Source organism: Centroberyx gerrardi, chromosome 9 (assembly GCF_048128805.1).
Source record: "Centroberyx gerrardi isolate f3 chromosome 9, fCenGer3.hap1.cur.20231027, whole genome shotgun sequence".
Taxonomy (NCBI): domain Eukaryota; kingdom Metazoa; phylum Chordata; class Actinopteri; order Beryciformes; family Berycidae; genus Centroberyx; species Centroberyx gerrardi.
Genome location: NC_136005.1, coordinates 28932952 through 28956248, shown reverse-complemented (window position 1 = coordinate 28956248; position 23297 = coordinate 28932952). Strand labels below are relative to the sequence as shown.

Sequence of the window (23297 nt, the reverse complement as noted above, 5' to 3'; positions counted from 1 at the left end):
GAATATGGGACTTTTAAGGGAGGGGAGAGTGTTACTCATTCACTGTCCCCATCCACATTTTCCCAGCCCTTCCTGGGTTTCGAACCAGCAAATTTCCTGTCACAAGCCCACGTCTCAAAGAATGAGAAAATTGCGTAAAGCCTATTTTCCATCTACAAGTGCGGAAACCACAAAAATATCCAGGTCGTTAGCATGCAAGGGAAAACACAGCATAAATCTACATGCACCTACATACACTATAAGCATGTAAGGTATTTCTTGTTGATGGTTGGGCGGTGCTTCGATATAGCCATGCACAATAATGTCAGTACTGTATATTGTGGAATTCAATGAGAGGAAAACAGTATTGGGTGTGGTTTTTTTCCTGCAGGACGAGCACCATGAAGACCAGACTAGGCTGCCTGTCCAACAAATCTGACTCCTACAGTGATTTCTCGGAGTTCCTGCCCCCCGCCCATGAAACTACAGCCAGGTGTCTAAAGTGAGTCTGACAGGCTAAACAAATCCTGTCCTCTTCTTCTTCTTCTTCTTCTTCTTCTTCTACTTGTCACAAATTGAAAACAGGGGCAAACTGCTATTAGGAGAGTTTAGGGTTTAGAGTTTTAAGGTTTAATTTAAGGGGTTAACATGAAAGAATTTTAGTCTGCTATTTTTTCCTCATCTAGACAATTATCATAATGTGAGCAAAAGCTTTTGCACTCTAACAGCTATTACAACTAAGAAACATTTTTGAACCAACAGAGAAACATTTTCCTCACAGTGTGACACGATTGTGGCTGGGGAAAAATAAAAATAACTGCAAAACATAATAATAATAATGCATGTGTATTCCCGTTAACCTCCTAAATTGTGCACTATGTCATCACGCTTCCACCGCTTTATAAAGTGCATGAAGTCTTCCAGTTTGAAAGAAGGTTGTTGTTATTGCTCTTCCTCCATCTCCTCTCCTTCATCACTCTGTAAGTGGAGGGAGATATGATAATTACAAGCCTTGAGGGGAAGGAACGCCGCGGGCGCGCAGCAAAAAGCACGCATCAAGCTCAGTTGCCCTTCAATAATACATACCATCTTCCATTAAATATGCATGGAAGCATAGTGCTTTGATAGCATCTCACCTAGACATTTTCTTTCGGCTCTCTCTCTCCATCAGACTGTCGACGGATGAGGTTGTGCGATGGTCCGAATCGTTTGATCTCCTCCTCTCGCACAAATGTAAGTGGCCATTTTTTTCATTATCAGAGATACCAGAGCGCACTGCCAAAGCCATCTCCAGCCATCATCGCTGAGACAAATAAAGCCGCATTAATGTAATGGTAAAATATTCCCATCTTGTTTCTTTAATAGTTTCTATTTTTCTACAGCCCCGAGCCCACCATCTTACGTAAGGGTCTCATGTCTGGTAGTGAGGACTCCTTACCGCATAATGAGTCACATACTTGACTGTGACCTTCCCCTTGGACCGCATGCACACTGGCACACACCCGCTCTTGCAAACACACACACACACATCATACATGCACGCACACACACATACACACATGTACAAACAAGCAGTGTGAAGCATTCTCTTTTCAACTCAAAGAACAGACAAAATTGAATTCTGAGCACATCCATTAGTGAGATTTTATTAATTCAAATTGACATAAATACTGACCATTGACTCTGGCTGCTGTTTGATTAAAATCACCACTTGTCTGCTATTAAAAAAACTATTTGTTTGCCTGTCAAAATGCTTGTGTTTTGGTTCAGTACTACATAGGACATTGTGAAACCGCTGATCCAAAGTTAGCTGAACTAAACCAAACTGTCCTGACCTGGTTACCTATTCATTACAGCTGCTAGGACTGTGCAGTGTAAACAGGAATGATCTGGGCCATATTGAATGGTGCACATCAATCTCTTGTGTGACAATGGCCTAACATCTCTTGTCTTCTGTTGTGTTATTTGCAATCAGTTATTGATAAGAGAGCTAGGTATTCAACTGGTTTAGAAGAAAAACCTCCCCAAACAGCCCCCCTTAATTGAATCTCGCCCTGTATTTTTTTTTTTTTTAGTTAAAGCAATTTCTATTATGAAACTCAAATCATGCTGGAATTGTCTTTCAAGTTTAACATTTACGTGATGGTTACATATGTGGTTGTTAGGAAAGCGGTTAAACTTTTGGTTGTTGTAAAACAGCTTGCTTGAACCTGGCCTGAGCCTGCCACTGGTGTCATGGCCATTGTCTCTAACCATCTCAAACAAGCCAACAACCCCTTAAAGGACCATACCAGTGTTTTCACATGTGTTAGCCCATTTACAATTCACATATACCTTAGATTACGACTGACGATTTTCCAAAATATAACATGCTTTTATAGATTTTTGAATATTTGATTTCCCTGTTTGCTTAAATTTAAATTCTCTGCTGCTCTGGTGCCTGGGTTTAGACGTCATGTATGTTTGAATTTAAAGTTAAACATTCTTTTCTTCAGAGACGGATATATGGGAAAAAACAAATTTCCTACTCGGTAGTTAGCCAGACTACCTATCATAACTTCATAACAGAGCCAAATCCACATCATCCTTTTCATGACGTCCATATTCGCTTATCGTTTGGCTTCTGGGTTTGTTTTTCCGACTAAATCGGCGTGAATGTAATGCTGTTTGGCAGCCAACTTTCAAGTCCTGGATGTTGGAGCTTTCCTCCAGCATGTGAATGCATAAGAAGACGTGTAGACTTACTAACTAAATAATAAAATAAAATAAAAATAAACCCAGGCACGATGTTCACTGTGATGGCTTACCTATGTCAAGCAAGATTTTCGTACTGTACTGAAATTAATGGAAATTAATGGATGCCTGGAAGGTAGGAATATACGCATTCAGACATCTAACAAAGTATGGTACGCTTTGGAATACGGTCGGTAGTGATGTAAAGCAGCCTATACTTGAATTGTGGGTAATGGGAAAAAATATGTAAAAACACCGGTATGGGCCTTTAAGCACTTGTTGGCACGGTGATGGTTGCAAAACCAGGGTGCGCCGTTTTCATATGATCTCCTAGTCCCTCAACCAAGTGATTAACTCCACCATAGCAAACACTATGCTGACAATAGGGTCAGTGACAACTAGCCCTGACCCAAAGGAAGCCGTAAACATCCTGTACTCGCAAGAACATTATCTGTTGTGTTCAGATCAAGGCTATGACATAACACATCGGTTTGACACAGAAGCATTAAAAAAAGCTAACGTCGCTCTCGGGAGACATAAGGTTTGGTACAGTTCCGAGAATAGACCCTTCCCCCGGGCACAAAGAATGATCGTGATACACCTGTGTATCCTGTTTCAATTGACCGAGCATTAGAGAGGTGAACACACACACACACACACCCACACACACAGACACCCACACACATTACATAAGTAATGTCAAAGCAATAGGAACACGGTACAGCATGTACTCATGATAGGATATGGACGCCATTCTTGCATTCACAATACCCCTAATTTGATTTCAGATCGAGACTGGCCCACATGCTGCTGTCATTCGTAACTTTGTAAAGCTGATTGTATTTGTGCTGTTGGCTCTGAGCTAGGGAGGCTGTACATGCCATGCTTGTACACATGAGTTCTATGAGGTAGACTAGCAGCAATGCTTTTCAAATGTATTACGGTTTACATCAATTTATAATTTGCAATTTAACTGACACCGTTATCCAGAGTGACATGCGACAAGTGTAACAAAAAAAGACTATAGAGCAAAGAATGAGAAAGGAAAGGATGATTGTGCAGCAATCCATTATGTCCCTTTACTTTCACATCACAGTGTACCTTCATCAACTAATGCAGGAGACAATACAAGGCTAAATGGCTTTTTGTAAGAATTAAAGATTAACTGTATAAGTTAAAGTAATACACCAAGTTTTGGGGATATTGTCCTATTGGTCAGTTTAAGATGATGTGATGTGATGAGCACATAGACACCAAAATCATCCATGTGTCCCCGGTAGATCGTTGGCTCTGGTGCTCCTTGCTAGCATACACTATGTTGAGTGATAGTAAGCTGCTAGCATTATCTTAAGTAAGAAGACTGACCTTTTAGTGATAAAAAAAGAAAAAAGCTGTTAGTGGTTTTAAAAAATGAAATATCAAGTCAATATAGATGATGAAGCCAGGTTTATTTTTGGAACTATTTCAGGTGAGCAGCCACGTATGCATCCACTGTGTGTGATTTTTAGCTGTACACAGTCTCCCATCACCCACCACATTCACTTCCTATGTAAACAAGGAAAGTAGACATGGTAGTTTAAAACAGGATGTTGTTTTAATATAATATTTTGTGTGAATTTTACTGAAATTATTTGTTTTGAAAATCCTGAAAACTGGGTGTATTCCTTTAAAGGTCCCATATGGTGTAAAACAGGATTTCCCTTGCCTCTTTGATTATAAAGGAGTTGGATGTGCTATCTAAACATGGTAAAAGTATCAAAATGCACGGCCGCCAACTAAATCCACACAATCCATATTAGAAAAGCGAGCCTCTAAACGAGCCGTTTGGACTTCCGTAACTTTGTGGCGTCACAAAGGTTTGCTCATTATCATTTTTGTAAGAAATAATAGACTAACAAAGTGTTTTTTTCAAAGCGGTTGAGCGGTTGTCATTGTTTATTACCGGAGAGTTTTCCCTACCTGTAGCTGCCGGGCCGCGGTGTCTCACGTTTCACTCTTGAAACGGTTAGCCAATCAGAACAGAGGGTCGTTAATATTAATGAGCCTTAAAGACACAGAGACAGAAACAGCCTGTTCTTGGTAAGGCTCAGAGAGATGCTGGAAAATGAAGGTGTAAAAATGGATTGAGAGTGTTTTTGGTACATGACACCACACACACAGCTTTGAATGGACCTCAAGACACAAAATAAAACACTGGAAAGTGGAGAATATGGGACCTTGAAGTACAGCTAGTGGCTAACGCACGGAATGACTTCCCAAAAAAAAAAACTACAGTACATTAATTTGGTGTACCCATTTTGTTTCAGTATCACAAAAGTTGTAGCTGTGTTAAATTTATGTGAATGTTCTGGGTCATTACAGGGAAATCCGAATATCTGATAAATGGCGGAATTTCCAATGTGTCTCATTAATTAGAAAATCATTACTTAATCTTCCTGGAAAGTCAATCGGACACAAGGGTGCCCTGTAGAAACTTGCCTGTGGCATCTACTTTTCACTTGTATTACCGCAACCATGTGAGGATTTTTAAAAACACTAGTCTAGTGTGCGTGCGTGTGTGTGTGTGTGTGTGTAAGCTTGCCTGTGTACGTGCAACCCTGCGTGTGTGTCCATGTTTTTCTCCGTACACTCATGCCTTACCTACGTTTGTGTGTATCTGCCCGTATGAGTAATGTTGATGCATATGCACTGATGGACTATCCTCTCGTCTGCCCAGCTCTAAGTAAACACAGGCAGCAGAAAAGAGAGGGCTGGAAATAACATGTCAACGTGACACGGGCCAATAGAAAAACATGCCCTCCCACTGTGTTATCATTGATGGGGAGCACATTAATTGATCACTTATCTTGATTGATGAAGACAGAAAAAAAAACGGGCTGGGTGGGAGCGTGTTTGTGTTCTAATCGTGGGAGCTGTTTCCTGTTTCCCAGGAACAAGAGGGTGACCCGCATTGGGACGGTACGAGCATAGGATGAACAGTAAATGATAGCATGTATCACATGATCGAGCTGCTCCGCGCTTGACAAACACATCCCTGGAAGAGGGTGTCCTCAGCTGCTGCCCAGAAAGAGGTGGCATGCTGCGATATCAATACCCCGTTTTGAACTGTTGTTGCTGCTTTAACTCCTCCCTAACCGCCCGGTTCATTTGTCCTTCCCAGATGGGCTGGCTGCCTTCCGGACGTTTCTCAAGACGGAGTTCAGCGATGAGAATATCGAGTTCTGGATGGCCTGCGAAGACTACAAAAAGATCAAGAGCTCGACCAAGCTTGTGTCGAAAGCCAGCAAGATCTATAAGGAGTTCATTGATGTTCAGGCGCCGAGAGAGGTGTGTGTGTGTGTGTGTGAGAGAGAGAAAGAAAGAGAGAGATTCTTTTGAGGAACAAATGAGACCATGTTGGAGAAGATTAGTAGCCTCTATCTCACACTAGTGGTATTGTTAGCGCTAGTGTTTCTCCAAATTAAGACTACATTTCCCATAAACCCTGTTGCTTCCTGGCACAAAGAGGATGTTGCTGCGTGCTCCCCCTCCCCTCCCTGGTGCTGCTCTGGGTGCGTTTGTTTTTTTTTAGCGTTACTGTCCACTATCTGCCATTGCCGTAACTCTGACAGCTTTAGCTCCGTTTGTGCTGGAAGAACAGAGGTCTCTTCCTGTTTTGTGCCGTAAAGCAATCCAACAGATTTGCCGCCAAAGTAGAGGCCGGTCGAGGCTGCCAATCTTCTTGCCAGTGGTCTTGTTTGTTTGCAGTAATTAAACTAATGTCTCAACATTAATGTGGTAACAATTTGTTAAGAACCTACATGTAGCACCTTTAAAGGGAAATGCCACTCAATTTAAGATGCCATATACAGTATGTTAGTCCTGTGATGTACAACAGGACAGCTCCATGAATATATGCAAATATAAAAAGAAATTGGTGTGGTGTTATCAGAAATGATAACACCACTGTAGAATAAACATAATTTGAATCTAAAAAAAAAAAAAAAAAAGTTCATTAATTGTCTATGCACCTTGGTAACATTATGGGGTGAAGGCTTAGGTCTGTGGTGGTTGAGGTTGAGAGGGTTGTTCATGTTTACAGGGATTGATGGGACTGCCCTAGACCATACACAGCAAATTTTCCAGTGTTAATAAGTCCAATTATTTAGAGTTGACAAGTGTTGATTGGAAAGTTGTTTGTCCAGTCATAGAGCTGATGTGGCTCTGGAGTGGCTGTTCATAACTATCTAAAGTGCTAAATTAACTCTGATGGGTGTGGACTGATATAAACAATGGCATAGTGTTGATTTTAACACTGACAATGTTGCTGTGTAGGAATAATATACTGTAATATGAATTCATAAAGTGAATGGCATTCCCCTTTAATATACATTATTTGCTCTCCTTGTCCTGGCAGGTAAATATTGACTGCCGCACCAGGGAGTGGACCAAGCAGAGCCTGGAGGATCCCTCCCCAACCAGCCTCAACGAGGTCCAGGCCAAGGTCTACAGCCTCATGGAGAAAGACTCCTACCCCCGATTCCTCAGGTCCAAGATGTACCAGGACATTGTCAACAGGACGCATGCGCACAGCCAGAGGAGGTCTGTTTGACCCCGTCCGACGCAGACCGTCATGGACATATAACTGGACGTGAACCGTATATCATTCATTAACCCTTTGACATCAGCTCTGAATTTACTGTGAATTTCTAAGGATTGTAACGGTGGGGCGATACGCTTAACTGTTTCCTTTGTCTACACCAGCTACATGCATGCAATCCCTCTAGATAAGGCATGCATTGGTTAACTGCACTGTACAGAGAAGGAGATTCGAAGAGGATAAGCTAATCGTTTTTACCTCTGCTCGTCTTCGGTTCTTAGTGAAATAGCCACTGTTGTATACGGGTCACTGGACCTGTCGTGGTAGTTTGTGTTTACAAAGAACAGAACACTTATTCTGAAAAACTGTGCCAAGCTAGATTGCACTTAGATTTTTTGATATAGCTACACAATCCTGTGTGTGCAGTGTCCACTCTTGCAGGTATACGCCTATGTGGCATTAAAAGTGGAGTATAGAGCAGGGTTGGGTTCCATTTACTTTCAATTCACTCAGTTCAGGGAGTGGAGATTTTCGTCAAGATGAGAAACACTGAGAAAAATATTGCTCCAAAAGGAGCTGTATAGAGTCTCTGTAAAATGATACAGGAGAATGAAAGTAAGTATTGCAGTACTCAAAGCAACTTGTTGAATACTTTAAGTGCACTGCTCTGTAACACTAATTTGATTTTTTTATTAGATTACTCATTGTTCTAAATCATTTTACAAAGCGTGACAAAACGGCTAGTCATTAAGTGCAGATGATAGTAATAATACAGCTATTTGAAATGAGAGAAAATAATCTATTTAACTGCATATTTAACCGCTGAACTTTGCAGGCAAAATAATCTAACAGTGCCTGAAAAGGAATCCTGTTAGCCTACCGAGTCGGAAATTTCAGCGGATTACGATGCCGATTGTGAATTTTGGCTGGTAATTAGTAATCATTTTGACATTACATGTTGAATATGAGCTTCCCAGTCCTGCTAGTGGTGAATGAAAAGTGGACGGACCCTCACCCAGAAACACAGCACGCCCTCCATCCCCCATATAACCTGTTTCGACTAGAAAAACGTCTTGTGCCAATTTCCAGCATGATGCAATTCTCCGAATGTCACAACAACTGTTTTAGAGATGTTCTGATTTGGCGAGCGGAATTGTATATATGTTATGAAAACGACTGCAAAAAAAGTGAAGCCTATAGAATTTGTTCATGATATAAGTAAATGTACCTGTGCAGTAAAATGTACTCCTTTAACGTTTGTGCTCCTTTAAATAAGATGATTAAAACTATTTTGGAGCATTTTAGGGGAACTTTCAGCCAGACAGATGTTTTGTTTAGTGCATGTGTGTAGGCCAAACTGTATGAACTAGAACAAAACTGGCTGAATAGCACATCACCGTTGATGGTTTGTTACTGTGTTCCACATGAATGTAACTTTCCCCATAGATTTTGAGATTAAAAATGAAAACTGCATCTTGATCTTGTGCTCTGCGAGGCTTGTTTTTTCATAAGGTATTATAGCTATGATAACGCATCTATCCACTGATCAGACAGAGGGGTTGACCCTGTTTCCAAGGCAGTTTTATAATCAAAGAAATCCTAATACAGCAAAGCCCAGTCCAGAATCTCTGACGATTCCTCACATTTAAAAATACATTTTTGGGATACATTTGAATGAGTGAATTCATGAAAATAATGATTTTTTTTTTTTTTTTTTTGGTTGTGAAGTCTGTTATCCATTAGCCACTTTGGCAGGTAGCCAACCTCTCTTCAATCAATCTTCTATACTCTAAAAACAGGGTTTCAGTTTCAAAATTCCATATTTTTTCCAGACCGTATTTTCTTGATTTGATTTGAAGATCAATACAAGTTACATAGAGTCGTCTTGTCCCCATTAACATATATCACTCCATGGATGATGAAGGTTATTCTTCACAGTGACAAATACCAGAATATTTGAGATGACAGGGGTCTAAACAACAGAAAATGTGTAGTTACATGTACATCTGGACATTATAACAATATTTTTCCATAACTTTTTTGTGCGATTTCCAAACTTTTCAATTTGGAAAATACCCAAATCTTTTTCCATACATTTCCAGACTTCCAAGACCTGTGTATGAACCCTGTAGTAGGTATGAAGTTAGTTTTTCACTCTTCCAACAACACCAAAATTCGCTTTACATCCAAAACTTTACATCTAAATTTGATTCCACCTTGACGTCGCAGCTGGGTTTATAAGCGATAAAATGAGTCACGGAAAGTGCATTTAACCCCGCGGAGGAGCCCTGCTCTACATCTTTGCTTACTTAAAAAAAACACACACAAGGAAAAACTAAAAACAGAGCAGCTGTCAAACATGCACGGCACTCTTCCTTCACCCGCCCCCGGCAGCGGCGCCACTCACGCGGGACCCGTGCCCTTTCTAGTATGTGGGGCACCGGTGGGATGGTGTCGCCCACCGCGGCACATCCATTAACTTCCTTGTTGTTGTCGATGTGTTAGTCACTGAGGGAATGAAGAGCGCGGGGTGAATGTGGGACAGCGTCGTGCTCGGCAGACACAACACTCGCCCTATCTGGGCCAGTAGACACCGGATGCGGCCGACAGACAGATTTCGCTGTGGTGGTGATTACTACTCCAGCCGCCGACTAGCCTGGGCTGATGATGAAAGGAAAGGTGTTACTTCTCCGCGGTTATGAAAGTGTCATTTGGCGTAATATAATGTGAAAGTAGAGAGCGAGCGTAACACTTATGTAGGTGTTGTGTCCCTGTTAAAGCGGATGGAGGTTATCAATGCTGAGGCTGCCTCGGTGTGCTACACTGCCAATGCTCTTTGGTAAACTAAATGGGTTACTGACACATGCACTACTTTACAAATAAGGGATTACACAAGCTGAATCTGTTGAATCTGTCTAGCATAGACAGTGAAAACCTTGTATCTCCAAAATGTCAGTTTTCAGAAGTAGTTTTATCCAATGGCTTTTGAAAGGGTTTCATAAGCACCAAGGGTGGTAGAGCTTTCTCAACCCATAGAGGACCATGTAATCAGCTGAAGGTGATAGAATGAAAATCAACAAATTTGGAGTTACAAGGTTTTTACGTGTCATCAGCAATGGGGTGGAATTAGTGTCAGCATTGCTCTACCGCTCCTTATCACTCTATCCCTCTGTCTCTCTCTCTCTCTTTCACCCTTCTCTCCCTCCCTCCCTATCTCTCTGCTCTCTGATACCTTTAATCAATAGTAAACACAATACCCATGGTGCACTGCTGCTGTGACTATGGATCAGGTGGAGGATGGGGAAAGACGGTTGATTTCTCGTCCTTTTCGGCTCAGAGACAAACAACAACAGCAGCAGAGGGATAAAAACAAACACGGGATTGTCTCTGTGTTACAACGACGCCCTGAATTTAAAATAAATGCATTTAATGGGCCACCACAGCAGAAAATCTTGACATAAACTCTTTTCTTCTCTCTTACACCCTTGTAGGCTGTAAATGGCATTTCGGCCATTTGATGTATAGTCCAGAATCCCTATGGAGCATTTGCAAGAAATGCCAAAAAAAGTAAATTCTGTGCCACACAAGGCTTACAAGCTATACTACATTTTGTTCCATGGAATAAAATACTTCAGCTAACATCACGTTTATGACTTTTTGTCCTTCGGTTACTTTTTATATCGATTGTTGCTAGCGAAATGCTAATCGTTCGGGAAAGGGGACTGCAACAGTCGTTAGCATCTGGTGGTTTGACGTGATTAGCTAAACATTATGAGCAATAACAGCTATAATAACAATTCAGTGCAATGAAATGAAAATGTTAGTAATTTGAATGTACAACACAGTGAGGAGTGTGTAGATGGTAAAGGAAGCAATACATCAGTGCTAGTCGCTTTCTCCCGATGATTAGCATTTCATTAGCAAAAATTGCAATTCACAAAGGTGATGCGGGTGGATCTATTTTAACCTCTGGAACAAAATGTAGCATATCTCATGGATATCTTTTTCCATTTTCCATAAGCCCATAATATTTTTTGGACTACACACCAAATGTCAAAGATGCAAATATGGCACAGAAAATGACGCAAAATGACACCTTCCACTTACAGCCTCTATATACAGTATATCTCACAATTCAGTTAAAATCAGTGCAGTCCAACACAATTCATTCATTTCAATGCAATTCAGCCCAATTCAACATGCTTTACTGGCACAAACGTGTAGAAAACTATTGCACCAAGCATCAGCATTTGCATATTAACATCATTTCAACATAACACCTCTACGTATCTCTCTCTCTCTCCCCTCCTAGTCCGTATCGAACCCGATTCCCACGGGGAGCGGAACGTGGCACGCATCGCTCCTTATTTGCAGTCACAAACAACAGTCTCTGAGAATAACAGTACCTGCCGCTCCCAGATATTGACACTGCTTATTGTTTGTTATGATCTCCAAGGCAGCGGGGACATTCATACTGTGTCTGCGCGGTGTTGACGAGAGAGTCAAATATCAGCCCTGTTGCCGCTCGAACCCGGCATTTCGCAAGCCTCCCACTGGGGTACGGGAGATAAACAAAGCCATTCAGTGTCAAGTTAATCAGTGACTTCCCCAGTCTGAGCTCGACTGGTAAAGGACCACCTACCTCTAGCAGGCATTTAACTGCGGGTAATGGTTTTGTTGGAGTGAGCCTCACAAGGGGCGCAGTGATCAATGAATTGGCCTCTTAGTGAAGCTCAAGTTGTATTTTATTCTGTTTTAGCACAGTTCAATAGCCCCCATTCCTCTCCCATTACAATCACTTCACACACAAACACACACACATGCACTCTCTTTCAATGCTTTGTTTTAATCCACTGAATTATATTAGAATCTCCATACTGTGAGAGTCAAACTTTAAAGAGCTTCAAGAATGTTTATACAAAAAAGCAGGCACGTGCAAGCACAGGCACGCACGTGCGCACACGTGCAAACACATACACATCAATGCACACGCAAACACATCAACACTAATTAAGTCAGAACTAATGCATTGACAATGGAGTGTGGCATCATTAGGTCTCCCAACATATTCTTAAATAATTTAAAATACTGAAAAGTGTATTTCAAAATCAGAAATAGTGAGAAGTGACTATTATTATGTTGCTAGTTATGTACACACCAACATTCACACACAGGGCACATACTGTAGTAACAGAAGCAACAAAAAAAGTCAACAAATGTGAGGCCAAGGTGAGGCAGCACAGAAAAAGCACAGAAAAATGCAACTTTGGCTGGATTGGTCAATTTTATGTAGATAGATAATATTCTATTTTGCTTAACTACTGTAGTTTCATAAAATAGTTCTATTATACAATAGTATACAATAGTTCTTTTATACCAGCTGTGTACACTAAGCACAAAATTTGCTAAAAAGGATATGGTACATTGTGTTGCCCAGGGGGGACACACTCCAGTGGTTATTGTTTAACAGCCACAGCGAGCAGCTGGCCGGGCCCAAGGCAGGCTGTTCCTCTCCTCCCCGGAGGACCATCAGACAGATGAGCAACCTGAGGCTCTTGCATCCACACTGCCAGACACACTCCCCCAGAGACCAAATGGGTCCACTTGACAAATGTTGAGGGGTTCACATGAAAAAACATGACTTTTTTTCAAGCACAAATCCCTGCACTTTGAAGTATTTTTAAAGTGTGATGTTGGAATACATACACACAGAATAATCACACCAAATGAAGCGTCTTCACAGTAGCCTGTATAGTCTTACATAAGACTGATGCCACTCAGTAATCAAGGAGGCTTATCAGCCTGTTTGATACTTTTAGGGTAGGGAGGCAGATTATTTTTAGGTATAATATTAACATATACACTACTTGATAATACTCATCAACAAACTCAACAAATAGAAACGTCACTATCAAGAGAAGCTAAATCAATCATTCGTCCCTTTTTGTTTGGTTTCATATTTGAAACATTCAAGTCTTATTTAAGCCAGATCCAATGGAAAGAATCTCACAGTAATGTTTTCATTCATTCACTTAACCGGGCTTTCAGCTGTTCCTTCCCGCTACTGAGTCACCGCTCGGAGGGACCTTCAGAAATAAACAAACAAACAGAGGAGGAGATGCGATGCCAGGAAACATTACAGACACTTCCTGTGGCATTGACCTGAGACTGAAATGTTGTTTTTTTGTATTTAATTTTCTGCTTTTTTCTCGTACACATACACAAACAGACACAAACACCAGTTACAGGAATGTTTCTCAAATATGATTCATTTTACCATATCTTCATCCCATCTTTGGCTATTCACAACAAGACTGCAGGAAAGCATGTCCATATTTATCATGTAGTTGTATTTACTGCGCAATAATCAATAATCAATAATCAATAATCAATAATCATCAATCCTATTTTTGACTCCGATTCTGACTCTGATTACTCCGATCATATCCAGAGCTTCCAGTCGGCTACACCGGATGCGTTTTTATTCCGTCCGTTTGTGTAGGAAGGGTCAGGTCAGATACGCAGCCATTTCCTTCACTGCAGCTGCTGCTGCCGGCCGCACACGCAGCACGCTGCCGGATCTAATGACTAGTTGCAACTAGTCATTCATCACCATGTCAGTTAACAAAATAGAGGATACATAAAGTTATCTATGGATAGCCGCTGAGAAGCCTCCTTTTTGGCTACAGTACGCCTACACTCTCAAAGAAAGGGACATAATATAATATGGTATACTAATGGTACAACTTGACTTGTTTCTGGAAAAATAAGCAAAACTAGATAATTGTGTTCACACAACTGGGCCACAACAAGTTCAGATACACAAACGTTACACATGCTGTGTAGTTGAGGCATTAGGGTCTGCACTGTTCAACCAGTTTTCTAATGTGGCTCCACTGGAGCAGTGCACATCTTGAGTGCCTTGCTCAAGGGCACCTTATTTGCTTGGCGGATTGCTCATTTACTTCCCTCACACAGATTGTCCCTGCTGGTGCAGGTATTGTAAATGCACAAGGGTACTACATTATAATCCTGGTTCTTAAATTGCTTACTGTATCTGATCATTTGGTGCAGCTTTCCTTCACTCCTTGCCCTACTTATTATGCTAATTGAAGCTCTTGACCTAGGAGGAACTGATGGCCGAATAATAGGTTGCCAGCAGGGTCTAATTTACTGTCAAATAATCTACTGTTAACACCTGCCGGTGGTCTCATTGTCCCAGGCTGCTCTAGTGTGGGGTGAGAGTAAAGTATCCAGGACCTGATCTGATTTGTCATTATCTCTTTGGCGACAATATCTCAAGGAGGGCGGCATAGCAGCATCCTCTGAGGACAGGCTGAATCCATCGCCTCAATCCCTTCATCTCTTCTTCATTGTGAAAGTTGCACGCTGAGCTGAAGATGAGCTTTCTCTCTATCACAGCTGAGCCGGAATGGAACTGGGCTCTGAAAGGTCTTCATGGAGCTTCATCAAAAGGTCTTCCAATTTCAGGTAGTGTAAGGTAAAAGGGCTTAGTCCAAATGCAAATGATGCGGATAGTATTGTAGGTGCCTTGTGCAGGCTGAGGTAAAGCAAGGCCCAGAGACGTGGCTGTCCTAAACTGGCCTCAGCCTTGATTCTGTCCCAGAGGTGAGATATGACCTTTTATTTGAAACTCACTCGTACAGGTAAATGTCACTTCTGGTTTATCAGGATTCCTCGCCGGTGCATTTCTTCTGCTGTTGTTCAATATTCTATCATGAAACATTCAAGATAAAATTGTGTTCAGGTTTCTCAGGGACATTAGGAAGAAATTCAGAGCAAACAGCAAACTGGTTAATTGATTGCTGAAAATATTTGGTTTACTTGTTTCTGATGTTATTAAATGTAATCTTTTTTTAACAAGCCATTAATTTAACTCGATTAATTCAGTTATTAACAAAGTAAGAACTATGAAGCATTACGTTAATGCAAGTTATATTGTTCATTATGCAATAAAACACTCCCTTATGTTAAAGCTGCTACCAGTAGAATTAGAAATTTGATGGCTTAGGCGACCCCTTGAGTCCCTTAGCGGTAGTGTTTTACATCACTGTCGCAATGACGACTCGCTAGCTAGCTAGGTAGTTGTAACTGAAATATTTGCTGACTATTTTTTTGTCAGGAAATATTTCAGTTACGACTAGCTAGCAAAGCAGTTTTGCACAACAGGTGTGGAATATATTAAGTTTGGGCAATTACGACATAGCGCTCTCACCTGGGATCGAGTGATGCCTGCTCATGCATTGTTACAGTCTTGCAGTGGGTGTGTTGTCACGCTAATCTATGCATGACAAAAAAATATTATACTTGCAACGTTGTAAGTACGATTAGTTTTGCATAAAAGGTGTGGGATTTATTAAGTTTTGGGCAATGCTACCAACATATTTTGGCTAACAGGCTACTAGCTAACCTACCGGAGCGTAGCTGTATAATAGAGTGGATGTATTCTTCTTGACAATACATTGGTGAATGATGCGGTTATCCTGATTATTTCAGCACTGTAGTAACTTCAACTACAGCAACAGTTGATGCTGCACACCTAGCTAGGCACTGTGGGACTGTAAACACAGAAAGCAAAGTCTCAGTTTTCTACAGCCATTATGCTATGCTGTCAAAATTAATTTGAGAATGATATATTGAAGCCAATATTCTACACATAGGGGCTTTAAGATGAGCTACATAAACTACTCAGTAAGGACATGATTCCTAGAGGAGTGCAGTACAACCGAAAAACATACTCAACCAGTAAACCAGTTCTGAGAGCTTGTCACAGTTCATTCGACAGGGAGTTTATTACAAATAAGCGTTTCTTTAAAGGTCTTACAGAATACGATCCCCAGGAGACGCTGTGGGGGAAATACCTCAGATAGGAAGTAATATGCGTGACAGTCGATTCAGAATAGCGCCCGTTTGTTCAAGCAAGGCAGCAGTTAGCATCGCTTTGTGTGTGTGGTCTGTCTGGTCTGCCGGCGCTCGCGTCCGGAGGGATAGTGGATCGCACAAAGCGGGTCTCTGTGGCTCAGATCTCAGATAAGGATTCAGATTCGCCACTGCAGACGCATGATTTCTTGGAAGTCAAACTTTAAATCAGAATCTCACCTCTTCATCTCACTCGAGTTATATCTCTGTGTTTTCGTAACGCTGGCCAGAAAGCGATTAGGAAATTCACTCATGACCCAGTCACAGCTCTCTTTTAAATACGTTCCTGTCTGGTGTGATAAACACGGTTCATATGCAGGTCTGAAAATGTAAATACAATTTATTTGATCATTTCTGGATCTTGAAAAGCTGGAGAATTGTACAAAAGCAGGAAAATATGCATATGATTGCATATTTCTTATTGTAAACCCAGTGTCATTTTACATACTGCGAAGAAGAAAAGTCTTTATGTATAGTGTGACAAGGCCTACCTGTCAGCCATTATATAGGGCATCATTTGCATCATCATCAGTGGTTTCTAGTGTTGCGACACTTTTCTGTGTGTGTGTATGTGTGGGTGGGTGGGTGTGTGTGTGTTTCTTACTTCAGCCAGACCCAAGGACAGTGATTCCCCAGCTTCCGGAAACCTTTTTCTTTCCTCGCACGCATTATACAACGGAACTTCAGTTCTTTTTCTTTCAGTCTTTTATTCTCTGCTTTCCGCTGCCCTTTGTCATGTGGATTGATGGATGCGTGAATGTGTGCTGACATCACAGAAATGAGTGTTTGAGCGTATTAGCAGGTGAGTGGGCGGCTGGGTTCCCCCCCAGGCCTCTCAGGCCTCTGCAAGCCTTTTTATTACCTGATAATAGAAGGTACAATTAAATCTCTCTGAGTACTGTGATTGTGGACAGGTTAGGTAAGCCTCAGGTACTTGTCTTTTCCCTCTGTCTGAGCCATACACTACCACACATTAGCCGACTCAACCTAATCAGCCCTGCCAGGTCTCGGTACACAGAGTACTTGCTGAATGTTTGTGTATCACAGATGCCATTAGATGTCCAAGTAGACAAATTTAATATCAGTATGCATTTATCATTAGCTACAAATGAGTAGCTACTATTAGTCCAAGGTTATCCCTAGGTCTGGACAGAACTGTCTCAAGGATAATTTGTCCCCTTTCCCACTGCTAGATTCACAGTATTTGATTGACAATAACGCTCAATTTCTGTTAATCGCTTATGAGCTTATAATTATAATAGCGCTTTATTTCAAGATTACTTTAAAGTAATAATCCACAACTTTTTCATATAAATGAAAGTCTGGTTTGCTACTCTATATCACCAACTGAAACCATACAATAGTGATTCAACCCAAGGGAGTCACTTCTATGGAAAAGTGCTGGGAGCATAAACAAAGCACAGTATAATATAAGGTAGCTGATAATTATAAGCTTAATAATTAGCAAGATGTCAAAGAGAAAAGCAGATGATATCAGAGATTTAACAGGCAGCAGCGCAAAGTAAGTCATTTTAATGCCTCAGTCTGTCAGTGTTCCAGAAGTGAGCGCCTATGTCTAATAAAGACATAACATAAGAACGGCATGGTCAAAAAAAAATTTCTTCAATAAATTGATTTTGTGCCATTTGTGCCACTATGGAATCGACAACCCATGAAATAAACAGAAAAGAAAATCCTACCTAACAACAGCGGTTTGTTTGGAATAAATATAAGAAGGTAGAAGAAATATAAGAAGCTGCAGTCTACATTGAGTGTCTTTATTATTACAGTGTGTTGGGCCAGTGCCTACACTGAGTGCAAAACACCAAAGCAATGGCCGCTTCTCACCAAAGCTGTGGCCACAGTCAAGAAAAAAGCATTTGGGATTGTCTGTGTCATAGTGTATATAATGTGTTGCTCTGAGCTACAGCGGCCAGCGCAAGGGAGCTCAGATTGAATTATGGGATGACCCATACATGACCCCAACAGAAAGATTTCTTGACATACAGTATAGCCGTTACAGATTTTTTTTCTACAGTCCCCTACTGAGTATTATGAACAATCCATCTTTGTTCATCAATTTCAATTGAACTGACTGAACTGACATTCCTTGATCAATGTGATTTGTTAGGTTGTTGTACTGAACCCTCTGCCAATATGACTCACTTTAAACAAATTTCTATGCTGGACTTAGAGGAGATAATCTCTCAATTAAATTCATCTACTTGTCAATTAGATATCATCCCCACTAGGTTTCTCAAGGAGGTGTTTCAGACAATTGGCCCACATATTCTTTCAATTACTAACTGCTCATTGTCTACTGGCTCATTCCCCTCCAGTTTTAAACATGCAATAGTTCGACCTCTCCTGAAGAAACCTACACTTGACCCTCTCATTTTTAATAATTTTAGACCAATTTCGAACTTACCTTTTTTATCAAAAATTTTAGAAAAGGCTGTTGCCTCACAATTAATTTCATTTATGAATAACAGTAACATCTTTGAGCAATTTCAATCAGGATTCCGTGCCCAGCATAGCACAGAAACAGCTCTTATTAAGGTCTCAAATGACTTATTGCTCGCAGCTGATTCTGGGGCCTGTTCAATTTTAATCCTGCTTGACCTGAGCTCTGCATTTGATACAGTCGACCATGGTATCCTGATAAAACGCCTGGAAAACTGTGTTGGCATTAAGGACACTTCTCTTGCCTGGCTTCGCTCCTACCTCTCTGACAGGTCCTTCTCTGTTGTAATGGGAGAAGTCTCCTCATCCCCAGCCCCCCTCTCATGTGGTGTTCCCCAAGGTTCAATTCTTGGTCCTTTATTATTTTCTATTTATATGCTTCCCTTGGGACAGATCTTCCGCAAGAATAATATTAATTTCCACTGCTATGCGGACGACACCCAGCTATATGTCCCGCTTAAAAGCGGTGCAACTGATAACCTCTCACATGTTATGGCTTGTCTCTCGGATATCAAGTGCTGGATGTCACAAAACTTCCTCCGACTTAATGAGTCCAAATCTGAGGTCATTCTATTTGGCTCTCCTAACTCGATTTGTGACTGGCAAAAGAACCTAGGGAGCTTATCCTCCAATGTTAAACAGTCCGCCCGCAATTTGGGAGTAATCTTTGACTCCGAGCTCTGCTTTGACAAACAAATCACTAAGGTAGTTCAATCATGCTTTCTCCAACTTAGAAACATTGCAAAAATTAGAACTTTCCTGTCTCAAACGGACCTTGAAAAAGTCATCCATGCATTCATTTCATCGCGACTGGATTATTGTAATTCCCTGTATTCAGGGCTCAGCCTAAAGGCCATCTCCCGTCTCCAGCTCGTACAAAATGCAGCAGCCAGACTTTTAACAAATTCCAAGAGACAAGACCATATCACACCCATCCTCGCCTCTCTTCACTGGTTACCTGTTAGGTATAGATGTGATTTTAAGATTTTACTGATTACGTTTAAAGCCCTACATGGCCTTGCTCCTACTTACATTTTAGATTTATTAGCTCCATATGAGCCTAGCCGCTGCCTGCGTTCCTCAGGTTTGACCTTCCTGAATGTTCCAAAAACCCGCCTTGTCACAAAAGGAGATCGGGCATTTGCTGTTAGAGCCCCGCAGCTGTGGAACTCCCTCCCTGGGGATCTTAGGCTAGCAAAGTCATTGCATTCTTTTAAATCACTTAAAACCCACTTTTACAGGAAGGCTTTTTCATAGTATTTACAGTATTTCTGTCTGTTTTTCATTTATTTTTATCACTTTTATTTTATTACTTTTATTATAAACTTTGTTTTATTTGGTGTCTATGCTTCATGTTTTATTTATTTTTATCTTATTTATGACAATGTTGGACTCCTGAGTATGTTGTACTCTTTTATCATGTTTTGTAAAGCACTTTGTAACTTTGTTTTGAAAAGCGCTATACAAATAAAGATTATTATTATTATTACTGTGAAATCACTTAGGAATTGACTGAATGAAACCACTGAAATTTAAAATCAAACTTTAACATTCATGTGAGGGGAGTGTTCAGCTGTCATTAAGACTGCTGATTGGATCTATCACAGTCCTGTAGGGCTATGCTGAACTTAGCAAACTGGACTTGCACCACAGTACCTTGAAATGCCCACAGCTGTAGACTTACGTAACCTAATGTGTACAATACAGTACAATAAAAAAAAAAAGACAGTAGAAAGTATAAAGCAGTGTTATTATTCCAGTAATTTGCATGGTGATATATCACCTCTTCACTAGATGTTTCTGTTCTAATAAGCTAGCTTACTCCTCTCTATTTTGAAAATCTGATTTGTTTTTATGTCAACTACAGGCCACCAAGGTCAGTAAAAGTCATAGACTACTTACAGTAATGCCCCTTTAATATGAGTGCTATGACTAACAACTCATAATAAGCAACAGATAAGCAACCGTTGCAGCAGAGCAGTTCACCTGCAGTTGGCCATATGGGAAGCAGTCACGCTCTGACTTTATTATCTCTAGTAAGTGGCCGCGCATCCAATCTGGTTAATATAATGAAGCACAGTGAATTCTGCGCTTCCTTCCCTGAATCATTCCCCGGAACGAATGCCTTTATCAGGCCGATAAAGAGGTGGAGTGTAATTGTGTTTACCACCTGAGAGCCGCTTTATCGCCCTGCTTATTTCTCCAATTATCTCCTCTTTGTGTGTCCAAAGCCGGATCATGAACTGTAGACAAAGGGGCCCGTCATCAAGGGGTTTTACAACGCAGGATGTTGTTGGTGTATTGGTTTGTTGACAGTCATTCGGTTATACTATGCACACATGTGAGCCCATGTGCACGCTGAACACACACATACACACACACAGACTGGATGGAGATGTATGTTATTATGTTTTTCATGTGTGAATAATGTGTTTTGTGGGAAGAGGCTGGAGCCAAAACAGCCTAAAAGATTTGTTTTGGAGTGATTTCAGGGGCGCTCCAAAAGGACACACTGTAGAATATCAGCAGCTTTTATCATTTGACAGTAATTTCCCAGCCTTGTCCTTGCCCATCCTTCCCCTTTTTCTGACTTCATCATCCCTCTCTCTCTATCTCTCTCTCTCTCTCTCTCTCTCCCCCTGGAGTGTGATTGGCTGAGAGGGCCGGTGATGCGTCGGAGGTAGGGCTATATAGCCTCTGTTCTGCCTCACTGCAGACACACTGCTGATCTCGCTCCCGACCGAGCTTTGCCAAACGGATATATATAACCGAACCACCCACCGACCTACCAGCTCCTACCTGCTGCTGCTATGTGCAAAGGACTAGCATCGCTGCCTACCTCCTGCTTGGAAAGGTACATGAAGCTCCACACAAACACCTGCATGTGTTTTGGCATGGGATTTGGATTACAATTATATGGAGGCACTGCTTTTTTTTTTATCTTTGGGTATACTTTGTTTTTGAGAAACTGAAAGAGAATGTCAGTTTTAGGTTACGCTAAATTTAGACTGTGCAGACGATGCATTTTAATTCTAGCTGGCAGTAAAAGGGGTTTTTCAGTGAGTAGCGATTCAAGGTCCTGTACCACATTTATCTGACCTGTTTTCTGTTTTTTTTCCTAGGGCGAAGGAACTGAAAGCAAGGCTGGGAAGCATTTTGCAGAAACCTGATTGGAGTTTATCTTGCTGCAAAATAGGCAAAAATAGGTAAGCCTCAGGCTCATATTACCAGTCTTATGCATAAATATGTATTAAATAAAAAATGACTATGCTGTACATGTATTGACATTTTTCATTGAAATGCAAGGTTAAATCTAATCACACTGTGTCTTTTTCCAGACCAACTCCAGAGGAATGCCTGCGATGGAAAGAATCCTTCGAAAAACTCCTGACAAGTAAATGTAAGTAAACATTTTTAGACTTTCCTATTTTTATCTTAAAGCACAAACGCATAATGAAATGCACACGAACAAACACACACACATAAATGCAGACAAAAACATACTGCACACACACATGCGGACAGACACATGCAGTCCCTGTGGGTACTTTGTTTGCCTTAATTAATCCCTCTCTCTCTCTCTCTCTCTCTCTCTCTCTCTCTCTCTCTCTCTCCTCAGATGGACTGTGCGCCTTCACAGCTTTCCTAGTGTCCGAGTTCAGCGAGGAGAACATCGCTTTCTACTTCGCCTGCGAGGAATACAGGGGCACCAAGTCCGCCGCCAAGCTGCCCGCCAAAGCCCAGAAGATCTACGACGAGTTCATCGGCAGCGAGGCGCCCCGCGAGGTAAAGGAGATGCCTGAATTTAAATCTGAATCCCCGAATTTGGATGCCGAAGTCAAGAATACACCCTGTCGAACTAGATAGCATTGATTTCCACTTGCACAATGTACAAGAAACCTTGAGGCTAATCTGGTTTTCTCTCTCTTTGTCGCTTTCTCTAGGTCAACATCGACCACGAAACGCGTGACATCACCAAAGCCAACATGCAGATCCCCTCGACCTCTTGTTTCGACCAGGCCCAGCACAAGATCTACATGCTGATGGCCAAAGACTGCTACCCTCGCTTCCTGCGCTCTCCGTCCTACAGGGATCTAGTCTGCCACGCCGGCGCCAAGCAGCCCCGGCAGGAGAAGAAGGCGTGAAATGGCTCGAACGAGAAGACGGGAGGATTGTTTTTTCGATCGCCTTAAGGGTCGAGAAGGTGCGGCGGTAAGTGCTGCGCCGCGAAGCCGGACGCGGGGCGCGAGGCGGAGAACCCCCCCTCCCCCCCCCCCCCCCCCCAGGATTGTTCGGAGGCTGTCTCCTCTGAGAGATGAAAGAAGAGAAGGAGAAGGAGAAGCAGAGGAAGGTTTAAAGAAAGAGAGAGGGAGAGAGGTGCCTTAAGTGGACTGTTGCGGGAGCGCTGGCGGAGCTTTGATAGAAATATCAAGAGAGGAAAGTCTTTTGTGTGACACAGAACAGAGCAAGTGACAATCAAACAAGATGGAGGAGGAGGAGAAGTGGGGAAAGGACGTTTCTTTGCTATGAAGCAAACTCTTGTGTTTGTGATGTCCCTCCGTCAAAGTCTTACACTGTTTGTTGCACAGGCATGTAGGGTACT

General features: G+C 41.6%; 2 protein-coding genes across 4 annotated transcripts; both read left to right on the top strand.

The window, feature by feature from the left end:
* The first annotated feature begins 380 nt into the window (after positions 1 to 380).
* On the top strand, positions 381 to 7303 carry rgs8 (regulator of G protein signaling 8). Its single transcript, XM_071900761.1, has 4 exons — positions 381 to 481; positions 1151 to 1212; positions 5873 to 6039; positions 7109 to 7303. The coding sequence occupies exons 1-4, from the start codon at positions 381 to 383 to the stop codon at positions 7301 to 7303; spliced, it is 525 nt and encodes a 174-aa protein (XP_071756862.1).
* Positions 7304 to 21504: 14201 nt separating this feature from the next.
* On the top strand, positions 21505 to 22871 carry rgs16 (regulator of G protein signaling 16). 3 transcript variants are annotated; one of them, XM_078285580.1, is made up of 5 exons: positions 21505 to 21548; positions 21817 to 21863; positions 21981 to 22094; positions 22314 to 22480; positions 22639 to 22871. In XM_078285580.1, the coding sequence occupies exons 1-5, from the start codon at positions 21505 to 21507 to the stop codon at positions 22837 to 22839; spliced, it is 573 nt and encodes a 190-aa protein (XP_078141706.1). In that variant the 3' UTR covers positions 22840 to 22871. The 3 variants fall into 3 exon arrangements, with proteins under 3 accessions (XP_078141706.1, XP_071766933.1, XP_078141705.1); XM_071910832.2 differs by having other exon boundaries at positions 21817 to 21900; positions 22033 to 22094; XM_078285579.1 differs by having other exon boundaries at positions 21505 to 21650; positions 21817 to 21900; positions 22033 to 22094.
* The last annotated feature ends 426 nt before the right edge of the window (positions 22872 to 23297 follow it).